The sequence below is a fragment of the Callithrix jacchus genome, chromosome 8 (assembly GCF_049354715.1).
Source record: "Callithrix jacchus isolate 240 chromosome 8, calJac240_pri, whole genome shotgun sequence".
NCBI lineage: Eukaryota > Metazoa > Chordata > Mammalia > Primates > Cebidae > Callithrix > Callithrix jacchus.
The window spans coordinates 65,062,223-65,076,842 of NC_133509.1; the positions used below are offsets into that span (position 1 = coordinate 65,062,223).

General features: G+C 34.4%; 1 protein-coding gene across 16 annotated transcripts in view; it reads left to right on the forward strand.

Moving 5' to 3' along the window:
• The window catches only part of SCFD1 (sec1 family domain containing 1), a 110,321-nt gene that overhangs the window by 44,337 nt on the left and 51,364 nt on the right, over positions 1-14,620 (forward strand). For all 16 annotated transcript variants that reach the window (XM_009005889.5, XM_078334643.1, XM_078334645.1 and 13 more), the window contains 5 exons: positions 1,016-1,155; positions 4,021-4,111; positions 4,675-4,748; positions 5,440-5,521; positions 9,063-9,159. In XM_009005889.5, the coding sequence (XP_009004137.1) occupies positions 1,016-1,155; positions 4,021-4,111; positions 4,675-4,748; positions 5,440-5,521; positions 9,063-9,159 (484 nt within the window). The remainder of the gene's footprint in view (positions 1-1,015; positions 1,156-4,020; positions 4,112-4,674; positions 4,749-5,439; positions 5,522-9,062; positions 9,160-14,620) is intronic.

Consider the following 14,620-nt stretch of genomic DNA (forward strand, 5'->3'; position numbering starts at 1 on the left):
TTAATTTAAAATGCATACAGATACCTTAGAACCACGATGATTATATTTCAGTCATGCTGGATAATTTCTCCATACTGTAGCTTTCTTCTTTATTAGTCATTTCCTTGTTGATAACCATGTTTTATCTCTCACTATTCTTGAGTTGGCATTGAACCATAAAATGCTGCTGTCTGTGAGGGAACCAATAGATGTAATGCAAGAAGTTGGGGGAAAGATAAAAAAGATACTTACTTTTATTTTTGCTTAATAGTTTCTTTGTCGGTTTTGTTTTGTTTTGGGTTTGGATTTGGGTTTTTATTGTTGTTGTTGTTGTTGTTGTTGTTTTTACAGAAAGGGTACAAAAAGCAAGCCTCACATAAATGAAATTAGTCCTAGGCAAGAAAGTTTAGCAACTACTGGCCTGACTCTTAAATATGTGAAAGAGGTGCATCATTTATTATTTATTATCGCATCTATTGTAATTTTTTAAATTGCAGTTCATCACTCAAGTGACACATCAGAATGTTGACTCTCTAAGAGTTTAAAAATATTTCAGATTAATGTTTGTGACTGGAAACGACCAAGCCTGAGGAGGCTGGGTCACATTAGTTGATTTAGCCAAACATTCAACTACTGTGTAATTATGATAAAGATGAAGTTGTACTTATACAGATATAGAAAGAGCTCTAAAATGTATTATTAGATGGAAAAAGATACAGCATATGTATATGGTGTTCCCATTTTTTAAAATAAAATTAAGAGGATATATATATGCTATTATATGCATAAATTTTTTTCTGTAAGGATACATAAAAATACTAACTTTTTTCTTTTTCTTGTTTGAAATTTTAATCATATATACATCTAATATTTTCATTAAAATACAGAAATAAAATTACATTTGTATAATGAAAGGAGGAAGTCTTTTAAATTTCAGATCTATATTTTGTCCTTGGAAATACTAGAAAGGGCAACAAGATTCTATTTTGATTAGACTTAGAAAACAGTTCTTTAACACAAGATTACTTTTTCCTAGGATTTTCATTTAAACAGGGTTAATTTGGAAGAAACTTCAGGGGTGGAAAACTCTCCAGCTGGTGCTAGACCAAAGAGAAAAAACAAGAAGTCTTATGACTTAACTCCAGTTGATAAATTTTGGCAAAAACATAAAGGAAGGTAAGCAAAATATCAATAAGTAAAAGATTCATTTTTTTAAAGAGAAATTAAGGTGTCATTCGCCTTAATGAATTTGAGAAAAAATTCAAAAGGGTCATGTAGGTTCATTCACACAATGAATGGGAGCTATAATTAAATAGTCCATAAATATTTGTCTTTATTTCTCCATTTCTCACTGATTTCTAGGTTGTTTTTTGTTAATTGTTATCTTATAGGGATCACTTCTCTTTTCCATGAGAGCATCCCATGTAATTTTGAAGATATTACAGGTAGTCTTTCAATTTTGTTGCTGTCTCCACCGACTCTATAAGACCATCCCTGCCTTTCTTTGAAATTGGTTTTTGTGATGTGGGGGGTGATTTTTTTTCTTTTTGTTCCATGTTGCCCTCATGTAAACCTTATTTTAGATATCTGTGGAGAGAGTACCTAAGCCTAAAGCCTAGAAATTTATTCTAAGTACATTAGAAATAATGAGTGAAAAAACTGCATTAATTTGCCATGTGATTTACTATGAGCAGATATACATATCCCATGTGATGCTATGCCCCCTTAAAGTTTCGGATACTTCATGGGCTCCGTTACTGCTATAAAAGTTTTCTAGTGATCATTATGGCTAGAGCAATCATTCTAAACAAACAAAAAAATTACTCAGAGAAAAAGAAGAACACTGTTAAACAATTATGAATATATGATTTTTAAAAAATATTCCAAAATGTGTGTGTGTGTCTTTGATGTAGCTGTTCTTTTGGTCTTATATTTATTGCTTAAAGAGAAGTAGAATATAGACTAGGTTCAACATGCTGGGTTTTTAATATGTTTTATCTTTTTTTCACTTAAAACTTTTTTTTAAGCTGGAAAATCAAATTGCCATAACAAAGATTTGACTTGCTCTGCAGAAAAAAGTCACTGTCTTTCTCACTATGGCAGTTTTAGGTACTATATTAATTAATTTTATTTTAAATAATATTCTTCCCTTTGGAATTCCATAGTCTACATTTCCCTCCAGAATGGTGATGTACAATAAATTACATTTTACTAGAGAGGCATTATTTATAGAAAATACAGCATACTTTGAAGTTGACATTCCCTAATAGAGAAAAGCTTAAGAAAAATCTCTTTATTCAAATATGGAAATTTTTAATTTTAAAAAGTAGGTTTTAAAAACAATCTAAGAGATCAGTTGAATAGTAAGAACTTTAACCTTCTATTCATTTAGTAGGAATAGCTCTCTTGTTCTGCATCTTACTACAGTAGTAACCTGGGCACAGAAATACTTGGAGATAAACAAGTGACTTAAACCTCTCTGAGCTTCAGTTTTCTCATCAGTAAAATAGGACAATAATAATTCTGCCTATTGCCCTGTTTCAGAAGATTCTTATGAATATTGAGAAAATGAATTTAAAGAAGTAATTTGCCCAAATCATCCAGCGTTCATTGATAAAACCAGGGATAGAACCCAGGTCTGGCAGACTATAAAGCACCCAGTCTTAAACATGAATGGTTTAAGTTATGATAGTTAACCTCCACAGATTTGTCAGTATTAAATGAGGTTGCAGTGAACTGAGATCGTGTCATTGCACTCCAGCCTGGGTAACGAGTGAAACTCCATCTTAAAAAATAAAAAAAGATAAATTCTTAGCATAGTATTTGATGTACAGTAAAATCGCTCAATAAATGTGAGCAATTATTGTTCTCTGTTAACTCTGAGACCTAAAGATATTGGAGATTTTGAGGATTATCTAGTTCAGCCCCTACATTTTATAGGTAAAGCTAGGGCCCTGAGAGGGTAAGACCTTGCCTATAAAGGAAGTTTCCATTTTATTTAGATGTAACAAGGGTTTCTGACTCCCCAGTGCAATGCTGAGGCCTCAGTGCTATTTTTTGCTAACATAGTCTCAGCTGGAGCTGGAGTAAATGCCTGGGGTTGTGAGGTAAAATTGGACTGTGTTCCTCAGAATTCTTTCTGAGCTCCTGTCTTTTCTATCTTTTCTACTTTTCCATTTGATAAATGTGGTCATTATTAGTGAGGTATTTTCAAATGTCAGAGCTGAAGAAGGGAAGAAAGATTTTTGTTCCATTGTTGATGAGACATGACCTCTTCTTTCTTAAAGAAAGAAAGGCCTCTGCCCCCACCCCCGCCACAGGCTGTAAATGAAAAATTTCATTTTAAGAAATATTTTATGGTCAACATGTATTCATCTAGAATTTGTCAAGATTAGTACAGTGTTTTTTACCTGAGCTGCTCATGATTCCAGATCACTTCTGCCTAAAGTTTATGTAAGTTACTGCTAACCCGCAATGTCCTGGAAGAAGACAGCAGGTATCAGACCACTAAAACTGTGGCCCAGGTGCTTTTTTTACCAGTAGTGTTTTGGGATATTATGGGTTCTGAGTTACAAGAATTTTTTCACAGTTACCTGCAGGTGATATTTTTAAATGCCACCTTTGTAGTTGCATGGGCCCTTTGACATTATGTGTTAATTTGGGTAGGAATATTGAATTGATATTTGATATACCATGACTTGTCTTCCATTGATTTTCAGTCATGTAAATATTTTACTTTTTCTTCTAAAAGCATACAGGTGAAGAGAATATATGATATTGTTAATGAAAAATATAAATGAAATTTAACTTTTAGATATGTAAGTATTATATGCATTTTAAAGAAATAGTATTTATTATATGGGTATCAGAAAGACATGTAGTTGCATTTATGCCGAATGTTTTCTGCCTTTGTTATATATAAAATATATTCAAATCCAAATAAGTATAGTTAAAACAATATTCATTGTATATATTTTAGGATTCACATAAAAAGCAGTCTTTTAATGTCATACTCATAGTTCTTGTGCACTACTGTTTTAGTCCATTCCCAGAAGTTGCAGAATCAGTTCAGCAAGAACTAGAATCTTACAGAGCACAGGAAGATGAGGTCAAACGACTTAAAAGCATTATGGTAAGATTCTATTTGCTTTCTAAGAATTATAGGAAAGAGGAGGGTTATCTGTTAGATAAAGAGATTTGGGTTTTTTTCCCTTATAAAAATTCAAGGCCATTTAATGCTTTTATAACAAAAATATTTTCAGCTTACATATATGACCAAAAAAATCTAAATATTGAGAAATGTTTTAAATATTAATATAAATATGATTTGAAAAAATATATAATGTAGCTTCATTTTAGAGATACATGTTCCAGTACTGCTCATTCTAACATGTATCAATCTAACTTGAGATTTCAGCTCTACTATTTATTGCTGTGACCTGTAGCACATCTCTGGGCCTGTCTCCTTATCCAAAAATGCCAGCTGATTATTTAGTCATCTAACCATTAGACTGCAATGACTAGAACTTTTATGTAACTGTCATAAATATATATGCTTGCACCTCAGAGGAGGAGAATTGCTATTCTAGGTGACTTAAAAATCTTACTATATATCAGTGATCTTAGGAATATGTTGATTTTTATGCTTGGGCCTGTGATTTTTGAGTAGCTATTAGGATCTTTTTTCTTTACAAGGGACTAGAAGGGGAAGATGAAGGAGCCATAAGTATGCTTTCTGACAATACCGCTAAGCTAACATCAGCTGTTAGGTAAGTGAGCAGTATATTCTGCTTGAAGTCTTTCTGTTGTTGGATTTATTTATTTTTATATGACTAAAAAATTATTAATGTTTTTAACTAGTAGGAAATAGTAAGCAATAGCAAATATAACTGAATTTAAAGAACTCAATTATTTTTAACTAAATGTTTAAGCTGATTTTAGTTCCCTCTTAGATAGAGGAGATCGTTCGTTTCTTTGACCAGTTAGAACTGTGTAATAGGGGTAATTTTACAAGGAAAATACTATTAATGATAAAGTAAAGCAAGCGATTATTAATTTAATTATTGATACTATTTTCTTAACTAAAAGTTAAGCAGTTTTTCTGTACTTTGAATGCCATTAAGAAGGAGGGAGGAAATGTGTTGTAGAAATACAGATAAAGGATGTTTCCATTAATTTGATTTTATTTAAGCCTCCAAAATTTGGAATCAGAAAGTAAGATGGTAGAAATGATATTTGGGAGCCAGATTATTTTGCAACAAGAAGCATTTCCCCTGTATTAAAGTAATAAATACTGTAGGTGTTTAAGCCTAGAGATTAAATTCGTTGATAGTTTAACTTGTCATCTTGTCACTGTTTCACTGTTCTGAGTTTCCACAGAGGAGATACCCAGGCATGAGATAAAGTCTATATCACTTTAGAAAATGTATTGGCTAATATTTAATATTTTGATATTTGCAGTTCTTTACCAGAACTCCTTGAGAAAAAAAGACTTATTGATCTCCATACAAATGTTGCCACTGCTGTTTTAGAACATATAAAGGTAAATTGAACTTTTTCTCCCCACAACATGACTTGTATTTACATAGGGTTTATATGTTTCCGTATGTCTGTTTCTTCGTCTTTAAAATGATATTAATAATTCCTAGCTCATAGTGTTATTTGGAGAATTAAATGAGAGAATGTTAGTAGTTTTTAAAAACTATTCTCTGGTGTCCTAGAGCTGTATGGAGATATTAATGGATCTCTTGTATCTATTTTATGTTTAGGGTTCTGCAGAAGATTTGGATTAAGAAAGAGGTCCTGAGGCTCTCTCTTTAAAAACATTTGAAAGCCATAGTTAAAAGTAAAGTACCTTTTACATGACAAGTGCTGAAGAGATACTAGTTCTGTTATGCAGGTTAGAAAATCTGTACAGAACTCCACTTCTTTTCCTCTTAGATGGTGCTCCCTCAGAGTCAGTATATTAAAGAGCTGTTACTTTTAACAGCCTTCTTGAGATGTAATTCACATACTATGCAATTCATCAATTTAAAATATATCATTCAGCAGGTTTTAGAATATTTACAGTTGTTGCAATCACTACCACAGTCTAATTTTAGAGCATTTTTGTCACCTCAAAAAGAAACTCTTTACCTAGTACCAGTCACATTAAGTTGTTTTTGGACCCTGTTTCCATTGTTCATCAGAAGTTGATGTTATAAGTAAGTTACTACATCAAAAAGAGCAAAATGAATCAAATGCCCATATTCACATAAATCAGTGAGCCACGTTTTTTTTTTACCGATTTATATAGTTTCAGAAATTAAATTCTGCTATGGCATTTAGCATAGTTAATTTTTTTATTTTTTATTTATTTTTTAATTTAAAGACAGGGTCTTGCTGTGTTTCCCAGGCTAGTCTCAAATGCCGAAGCTCAGGTGATCCTCTCACCTCAGCCTCCCCAGTACCTGGGACTACAGGCCTGTGCCACCGCACCTTAGCATACTGAGTTTTATATATTCAGTCATAAAAGACTAGATTCTTTATGTTTTTCACTTCTAGAAGTTCATTCATCTATGTTCATGACTTTTAAAAATGATTACTTGGTCTGTATATGTCCTCTTGGTTTTGAAATTGAATAAACGCAAGTGTTTGTTTTAAGCCAGGTGCTGTGTTAGACCCCTAGATTTAAACAATTAGACATGCTCTAATTGTTTACAGTTTTAGAAAGGCACATAAACCAAGGACTGTGATAGTTGGTTATTATGATGTTATTATATTATCATATACTGTGATAGTTGTTATTATCATGAGGTATATAAAGTGCTGTTAATACACAGTTAAGGGAGTAATGAGTTATTGTGGCCAAGGAAGAGACTGGGAGAAGGTCAGAAAGGGGAGAGAGCAGGGATTGAAGGAAAGTTGCAGAAAAACTACAGAGAAGGTAGAACTTGAATGAGCAGAATTCACTGGTTAGATGGTAGAGGAGGAGTATATTCTGTAAAAGCTAAGAGAAAACTTGAGCCTAAGACTAGAGAATTAAAAGTGAACACAGTATTTCATAAAATGTTACAAGTTTAATGAAATAACTATTTGGTATGACTAGAGGAAACTGAATCTAGTGAATAATAAAAAAAACAGAAAAGGTTAGCTGGATCAGAGGGCCTGAAAGTCAGTTTAGCACCTTATTTTAGCACCTTTCCCCCTCCATTCCTGACTTCACTCTGCCCATACAGCTTTTCCTAAGCTAATATTCACATTACCAGTTCCTAGTGTCATCATTGTCATTCCCCAAAGTTTTCTTTTTCTTCTTTTACTACTTTGTATTCCATATCCTTTCTCATATAAATTATTAAATACACATCTTGACCTTTCCATTCCCACAGCCACTACTGTGGTCTTTTTCCTAGGATCTCTTATATTTCTTTTGTTCATTTTTAATATTATTGGTAGGACTTTCTCATTTCTAAGATTTTACTTTGTATCTATTGTAGTATTAAAATAGCTTTATAGAGTAGCTAAAGTAGTTACTGTATCAGAGAGTCTGAAGAATATGAAGGGCCGGAGATTTCATAAATAAGAGCTCACTGATAGGGAACCCTCTACGTGCTGATGTAGAATTTATTGCTCAGGGAAAGAAAAGGGCAGAAAAGTACAGTATCATACTTCTTGTGTCAGAAAGGAAATGGATTTTAGAATATACGCTGCTTATATTTGCACAAAGAAACTCTGAAAAACTAGAAGAAATAATAAAACGAATACCTACAGAAGCAGATAGAAAAGGGGTGAAAGAGGACCAGGGGTGAGAAATAAGACTTCTCAGTATATATCTTTTTATGCCATATTCATTTTTGAACTTTCTGGGTATTTCATCTGTAAAACTTTGGCCTTGCATGCACCTGCAAGGGAGTGGGAGTGTGGGGATTCTGATTTTTTGTTGCTCCATATGAAATTCACTCCTTTGTCTACTGTTTAGATGTTTCTACTTTGTTGTGCCTTGGCATGATCTGTTTAACTGAAATGAACTATACATATGTCCCGAAGTCACTTTCAAACTTCAACTGAGAATGTGTCACTTCCTCCTCCACAATTGGCTTTTTATTTCATTCTGCCTCCTAGCATAGTATATTTATGTTATATACTTATATATTGGTTCTGTGTTGGATATTTGAACAAAATGTTCTTTGCTCTCTCATATTACCTGGAGCATAATTTAAGAGATATTTGGTAATTTTTATTTACTTTGGAAGATCTTAATATGTTAACTTTTTGGATAGTTTTAATCAACAAAATTTTCATTTAGGAAAGGTCTCACACAGCAAAGTTTTACTAATTTTCCATGATCTTAAACTTTAAGATATTAAATAGGAAAACTAATGAGGAAAAGGTTTTTTTTCAAAAAAAACAAGGAAAATAGTTAAGGTAACTTTCCATTTAGTAAAGGTGAATGTATATGGATTTGCATGCTAAAAAAGTAAACATAACTTGACCACCTGTCATTAATTTTGCATGGAGTACAATATGACCTGTATGCCAGTTACTAATTAATACAATAATTAAGAATCGTGTTTTTATCTTTGTAATGTTTGTATGGTATGCAGAATTACTGCTGAATATCCATCAAATATGGTAAACAAAATAATCTATTGGTTTTTTTTTTTCTGTATTAAATATATGTTCAAAAGTAAGATACTTTAAATCCTGTTAAGAAATAAAGGCCAGGCACAATAGCTCACACCTGTAATCCCAGCACTTTGGGAGGCTGAAACAAGCAGATTTCATGAGCTCAGGAGTTTAAGACCGGCCTGCACAACATGGCAAAACCGCATCTCTCTAAAAAATACAAAAATATTAGCCAGGCATGGTGACACATGCCTGTGGTCCCAGCTACTCATGAATCTAAGGTGGGAGGATCACATGAGCCTGGGAAGTTCAGATTGCACCACTGAACTTTAGCCTGGTACTTTTGAACTGTACTTTTGACCTGTCTCAAAGAAAAAAAATGAGCATTTTATCATAGAAAATAGAAACTTAGAAGGTTAGTAGACCATTATGTATTTTTATTATTAATGTATTCTCATCTAATATTTATTTTGAAACAGGCAAGAAAATTGGATGTATATTTTGAATATGAAGAAAAAATAATGAGCAAAACTACTCTGGATAAATCTCTTCTAGATATAATATCAGACCCTGATGGTATGTACCATAAATTTGAGGCTGATGTAAGTTTCATATCTGATGAAACCAGCATTTTCAATTTCAGTAAATTTTGAATAGAATTGTTGTATTTCTGACAATGCTAGTATCAAGGTAATTAAATGAGCATTTTCTGGGAAAATTTCATAACCTAGCAGTTCCTACAGTGGAAAAAGGATTTGTATTTCATTTCTTGAACTTGTATTTGATAGTATTTAAGCAATTTTTGTAATTCACTTGTTTAAGGTAATATATGTAAAGCTTAATTTCTGCTGGTTCCAGGAAGACTTGAAAGTATAACATTCAAATCAAGTGTCTCTAAGTGATTCGCTTCCCAATTACTTTGGTGTACCCTGAGTTTCCTGAAAATGCGTATCTAAAACTGAATTCTGTTTTACATGTTTAAGGAATTTACTTTTAAAGGAACTCTATGGCCAATCCCTTTAAATATTTGTATGTTAGATTTTCTTAAAATATAACTATTTGTACTTAGAAAATGTGATCTATGGAGACCAATATGTTAAGTGAGATAAGCCAGGCACAGAAAGACAAATATCACATGTTCTCATTCATGTGGAAGCTTAGAAAGTAGATCTCATGATGATACAGAGTTGATTGGTAGTTACCAGAGGCCAGGAAGGTAGAGAGATGGGGGAATGAAGGGAAAAAAAAGGTATAAATATATTTTTTACCACTGAACTGTGCACTTAAAAATGGTAAAGACTTGCCAGGCACGGTGGCTCATGCCTGTAATCCCAGTACTTTGGGAGCTTGAGGCAGGAGGATCTCTTGAGCCCAGGAGTTTGAGACCAACCTAGACAATAAAGCAATACCCCATATACACCAAAAGAAAAAAATTAGCCAGGCAGAGTCACATGCATCTGTAGGCCCAGCTACATGGGAGGCTAAGATGGGAGGATGCCTTGAGCCTAGGAGTACGGGGTTGCAGTAAGCTATGATCACACAACTGCACTCCAGCCTAGGTGATAGAGCAAGACCTTGTCTCAAAAAAAAAAAAAAAAAAAAAAACTCACAGGGAAAAACAGTAAAAAAAATTTTAATGTAAACCAATTGTGGCTTTTAATTGTAAAGATTGTGGGATCTACATAGAGTCTTAGCCTCTGAAATTCCCTAAACTTTAGAGACCTGTAAATCACTTCAGAATAGTTTTGAATTCAAATCTCAGCTTTTTCCACAACAAATGGAAAGCCTAGGACCCATTTTGCATATAAGCTATTCAAGCTGCATGATGATGGTTTTTTGGTTATTGTTTTGTTATGAATTTTAAACTGTATTTTAAATTAGAAAATAATTTAAAGGTCCAAACTGTTTTATAATTAAAGATTCTATTTATAAAAACGTCTGAGAAGCCATAAGTATTGCTCACACTTTTAGAAAGCTAGATCTGTGGTGAGAACATAGCATTTTAAAGGTATATGCATTTTACAGTGAATGAAATTCAAAGTTATATAAGTCCATCATTTCTGAGCTATTCCTTGTTATTCATAGTAACTTTTGAGTAAAGTTGAAACAAAAAAAGCATGTTGACAAAAAGGCAGTCAGTCCTGCTTTTTCCTTTCCCCTTTCTCAAATGATTTATTCCTAAAGATACTAAGTAGGGTAGAGCAAGGTAGGCATTCATGCAAAGTACCAGTCTACTGGTACTTTGGTCCAGAATAAGATGTTGGAACCTGAGCAAGATGACTAAGGGCATCCACTCTTGGGATAAAGAGAAGATTAGTAATCTGGCATTATATGTCAAAGTTCAGGAGAGCATCTACATGTGGTAGCAGTCTAGCAAGGTGTGTGAGAGCCCTAACAGATTGAGGTGGGTGACCCCACACAGGAACAACCCAGCTTGGGCCTAGGTGGGTTGAGAAATATGTCTAGGTATGTGTATGGGTCCATTGCAGGAAATCAGAGCTCAAATGAAGTAAAAAGGGCATCCATGCTGCAAGGGGATGGAAGCAGAGATGGGATGTTTGTTATATTCAGGGGAGATACATATATATATTTGAGACAGGGTCTTGCTCTGTTGCCAGGCTGGAGTACAATGGCACGACCTCCACTCATCACAACCTCCACCTCCTGGATTCAAGCAATTCTTCTGCCTCAGTCTCCTGAGTAGCTGGGATTACAGGCACGTGCCACCATGCTCAGCTAATTTTTTGTATTTTTAGTAGAAATAGGGTTTCACCACGGTAGCCAGCCTGATCTCGCACTCCTGACCTCATGATCTGCCTGCCTCGGCTTCCAAAAGTGCTGGAATTACAGGCATGAGCCACCACACCTGGCCATTAAATATATTGGATAATATAAAGAAAGCCCAGTTTCCCATTGTCAGAGAAGGAATTTATAAATATAGAAGGGGAAAAAATTAGAATGAACTCTGTAGTGTTGGATTGGAATTAGAGGTATTGGTGTGAACTTAGCGTTTTCATTATATATTTGTTCAGATATAGAAATAAATATAGATTGTGTGTGTGTGTGTGTGTGTGCACTCATATATTCCCTACCTCCACCAACTGAAGAGGACTGGGAGCAGCAATACCCAACTAGTAGAGATTTCTGCTTATAAATATAATTTCCACTGTGACTCCTTAGAGAGGTAGCTGATTCTAGAGGCGGGCAGGGAGCAAAAGTACAAAATGAGTCTGGAACAATTTTTGTTGTATCAGAAGGCAAGGAAGACACTCCAAAAATGATGGAACATGTCAAAAAAACCCAGAGGTCCGTTTGAAGAGGCTCCAGATAATGACAATTTGAGCATCAAAATAAATAATAACAGATTATAGCCCACTGATAAAAGAGGATGCTAAGAGTTCATGTGGACATAATAAATGAATAAATTGAAATTTCATAGGATATTAATGCAGTTTCAGAATACCCTCCCACAAAATACTTAACTGTAAGGGAGAAAAAGTAACCTGATAAATATCTTATTAGGTAATCACAGTGAACATCATCAGTCGAGACATAAAATAGTGGGAAATAGTACTAGGCAGATTGGGGAGAGGGAGGAGCTCAGGAAAGACTCAGAGGTAAAGGGCTAGTAGGATTCAATGCAAAGAACACAGCATCACTGTTGTGATAGTCTTGCCTTGGTAATGTAAATCTAATGAGGAAGTATTAGATAAAATTTAATTGTGTGATATTCGAGGAAAAAACCAGCCTATATTCTTAAAAACCCAAGGCCATGCAAGTCAAGGAAAAATGGAGGAACTGCTTCGTACAGGAGAAGACTAAAGAGGCATGACATTGTGTGTGGCACATGATTCTGAAATTGATCCTTTTTCCATAAAACATACTCTAGACATAATTGGTAAAACTTGAAATAGGATCTGAGGATTAAATGGTAACGAATGTATCATGTAGTATATCACATCAATGTAACATATCAACGTTAGTATCAGATTTTGCTAACTGTTCTACTGAGGTTGTGTTAGGGAATGTCTTTGACATCGGGGGTGATAGGACAGCAGGTCAGCATCTTACTCTCAAAATTTCAGGAAGAACAAAAGCTCTCCAAACTCCACATTTTCAAAACTTTTCTCTAAAATACATCATATTAATCAGTGAGGGAATTCTGACTTTAAAATAGCAGTCAAAGGAGAGAGATAAGTGTGATAAGAGGTTCCAGGCTGTAGCTACAGGCTTTAGAATAATCACAGGTGTAAAGGACACATGCCAACAATTTCAGTTTGATTTCTCTGTGGTTGTCATTGTATGCATCAGTATGCTCCCCAGCCCTTACCATCAGATTGGTCTTTAAAACCTTAACAGATGATCTAAGGCAGTTATTAACACTGTAGCGGTTTTAAAGTATGTTTCCCCTTGAAGAAGAATGGGAACTGTTCCTTCTTTAAGCAAACTAAATAAGGCTATACTAGTTGCTGAAGATACTGAAAGCAACCTCAGGGATCCACAGGCCCCTAAAACTCTGATGGAGGGGAACCTTCCCCTTGTATATTAGGATCTATGGTCACAAGTAGGTAGGACAAGCCTCATTACTCTCTCGCTTTGTCCTCTAGCTGGTTGGTCATAGTTGCAGCAGTTATGGCAAGAAGTGCCCCATGAAGCAGGGTGACCAAAGCCAAAGCTTTCTATCTGCAGCACCAAAAAGAGAAAGCCAAGGAAATGGGAAAGTACCAGGGAGATTGTAGAAAGGAAGGACCTCAGGAAAGCAACCTTGTAAAGTTGGTCATGAATTCCTGGGTTTACCCCTTAACTGCACATATATGAAGCTGATCCTAAACAGCATTTCAAAACCTAAGAGGTGAAGGGCTAGAAGACCACCTTCCAGTCACCAGATTGACCACTGGTTAGTGGGACAGATCCAGTAGCACTGCAAAAGGTTTTGAAAATAGAATTAATGATGGAAGAATATGATGGAAAAATAACCACAGAAGACTGGTAGGAACATTAGCCTGTACTCCTTCAGGCTAATTACCTGCTAAAACAAAAATATCAGCATTGTCCTAGGATTTAAGAGGACAAGGAGTCTCATAACCTAATACTCAAATGCCCCAGATACAGTATTTATCTGTAAACATGAGAACTTTAGAGAACTTACGATTGATCTTTATTTTGTCATTCTTTGTCATATTCAGGGAGTAAGGATAATTTGAAAATGAGTTTTAGTGTTGCAAATCATAAAAAATCAATGTCTTATCAGTCATCATGTTTAAAAAAAAATCAACTAGTTTTTATCCTATAATAAAATATGACAGTTCTGTGTTCTTGCATCTTAGGATACACTTTGAAGTGAGACTAAATACTGTTATTTGTTGACACCAGTGCTTTATCACATTTCCGCCAAAGTGCGCATGATAGAACAGACAGTAAATGAGTTTCTCTGGACTTGGGCTTTGGATAACAAGAGTAGTAACTCAGAGCACTGTAAGCAAGAAATTTCTTTGAAATCTTATGTTTTGTCTTAAAATTTGAGGCAAATATACATCATATAACAATACTTTTTTAATAAAAATATATGGTTTTCCCATCCTTATAGTAATATAAAAGCCTTCAGAAACATGTTTATTTAGGGGCCCCCAGTTTGAGAAGTATGGCTTTAGGCTCAGCTATATGATTTTGTTTAGCCAGAAAAGTTTCATAACCCAATTCCTAGGGTGACCATACATTTGGTTACCCAGGATAGTCCCACTTTCATACCAGTTGTCCTTTTGTAATTGTGACTGGCACCCCTTTTGCCACCTCAAAAGTTTCCTGTTTTAGAATTGTATGGTTACTCTACTTATATTCTTTCTTTTCATTGTGAGTTTACATCTAAAAGGGAAATCCCAACACTATACACAGTTTGGAAGATACAATAGAGTGGCTCCCATAATTACACACAAAGAATGGTAATCCTCTAATCCCACCTCATTTAATCTTTTCTATATCTGTATTTTACATGGTTGTAATTATAGTGCCTGTTACCTTAACTCAGTTAAGTCAAGAG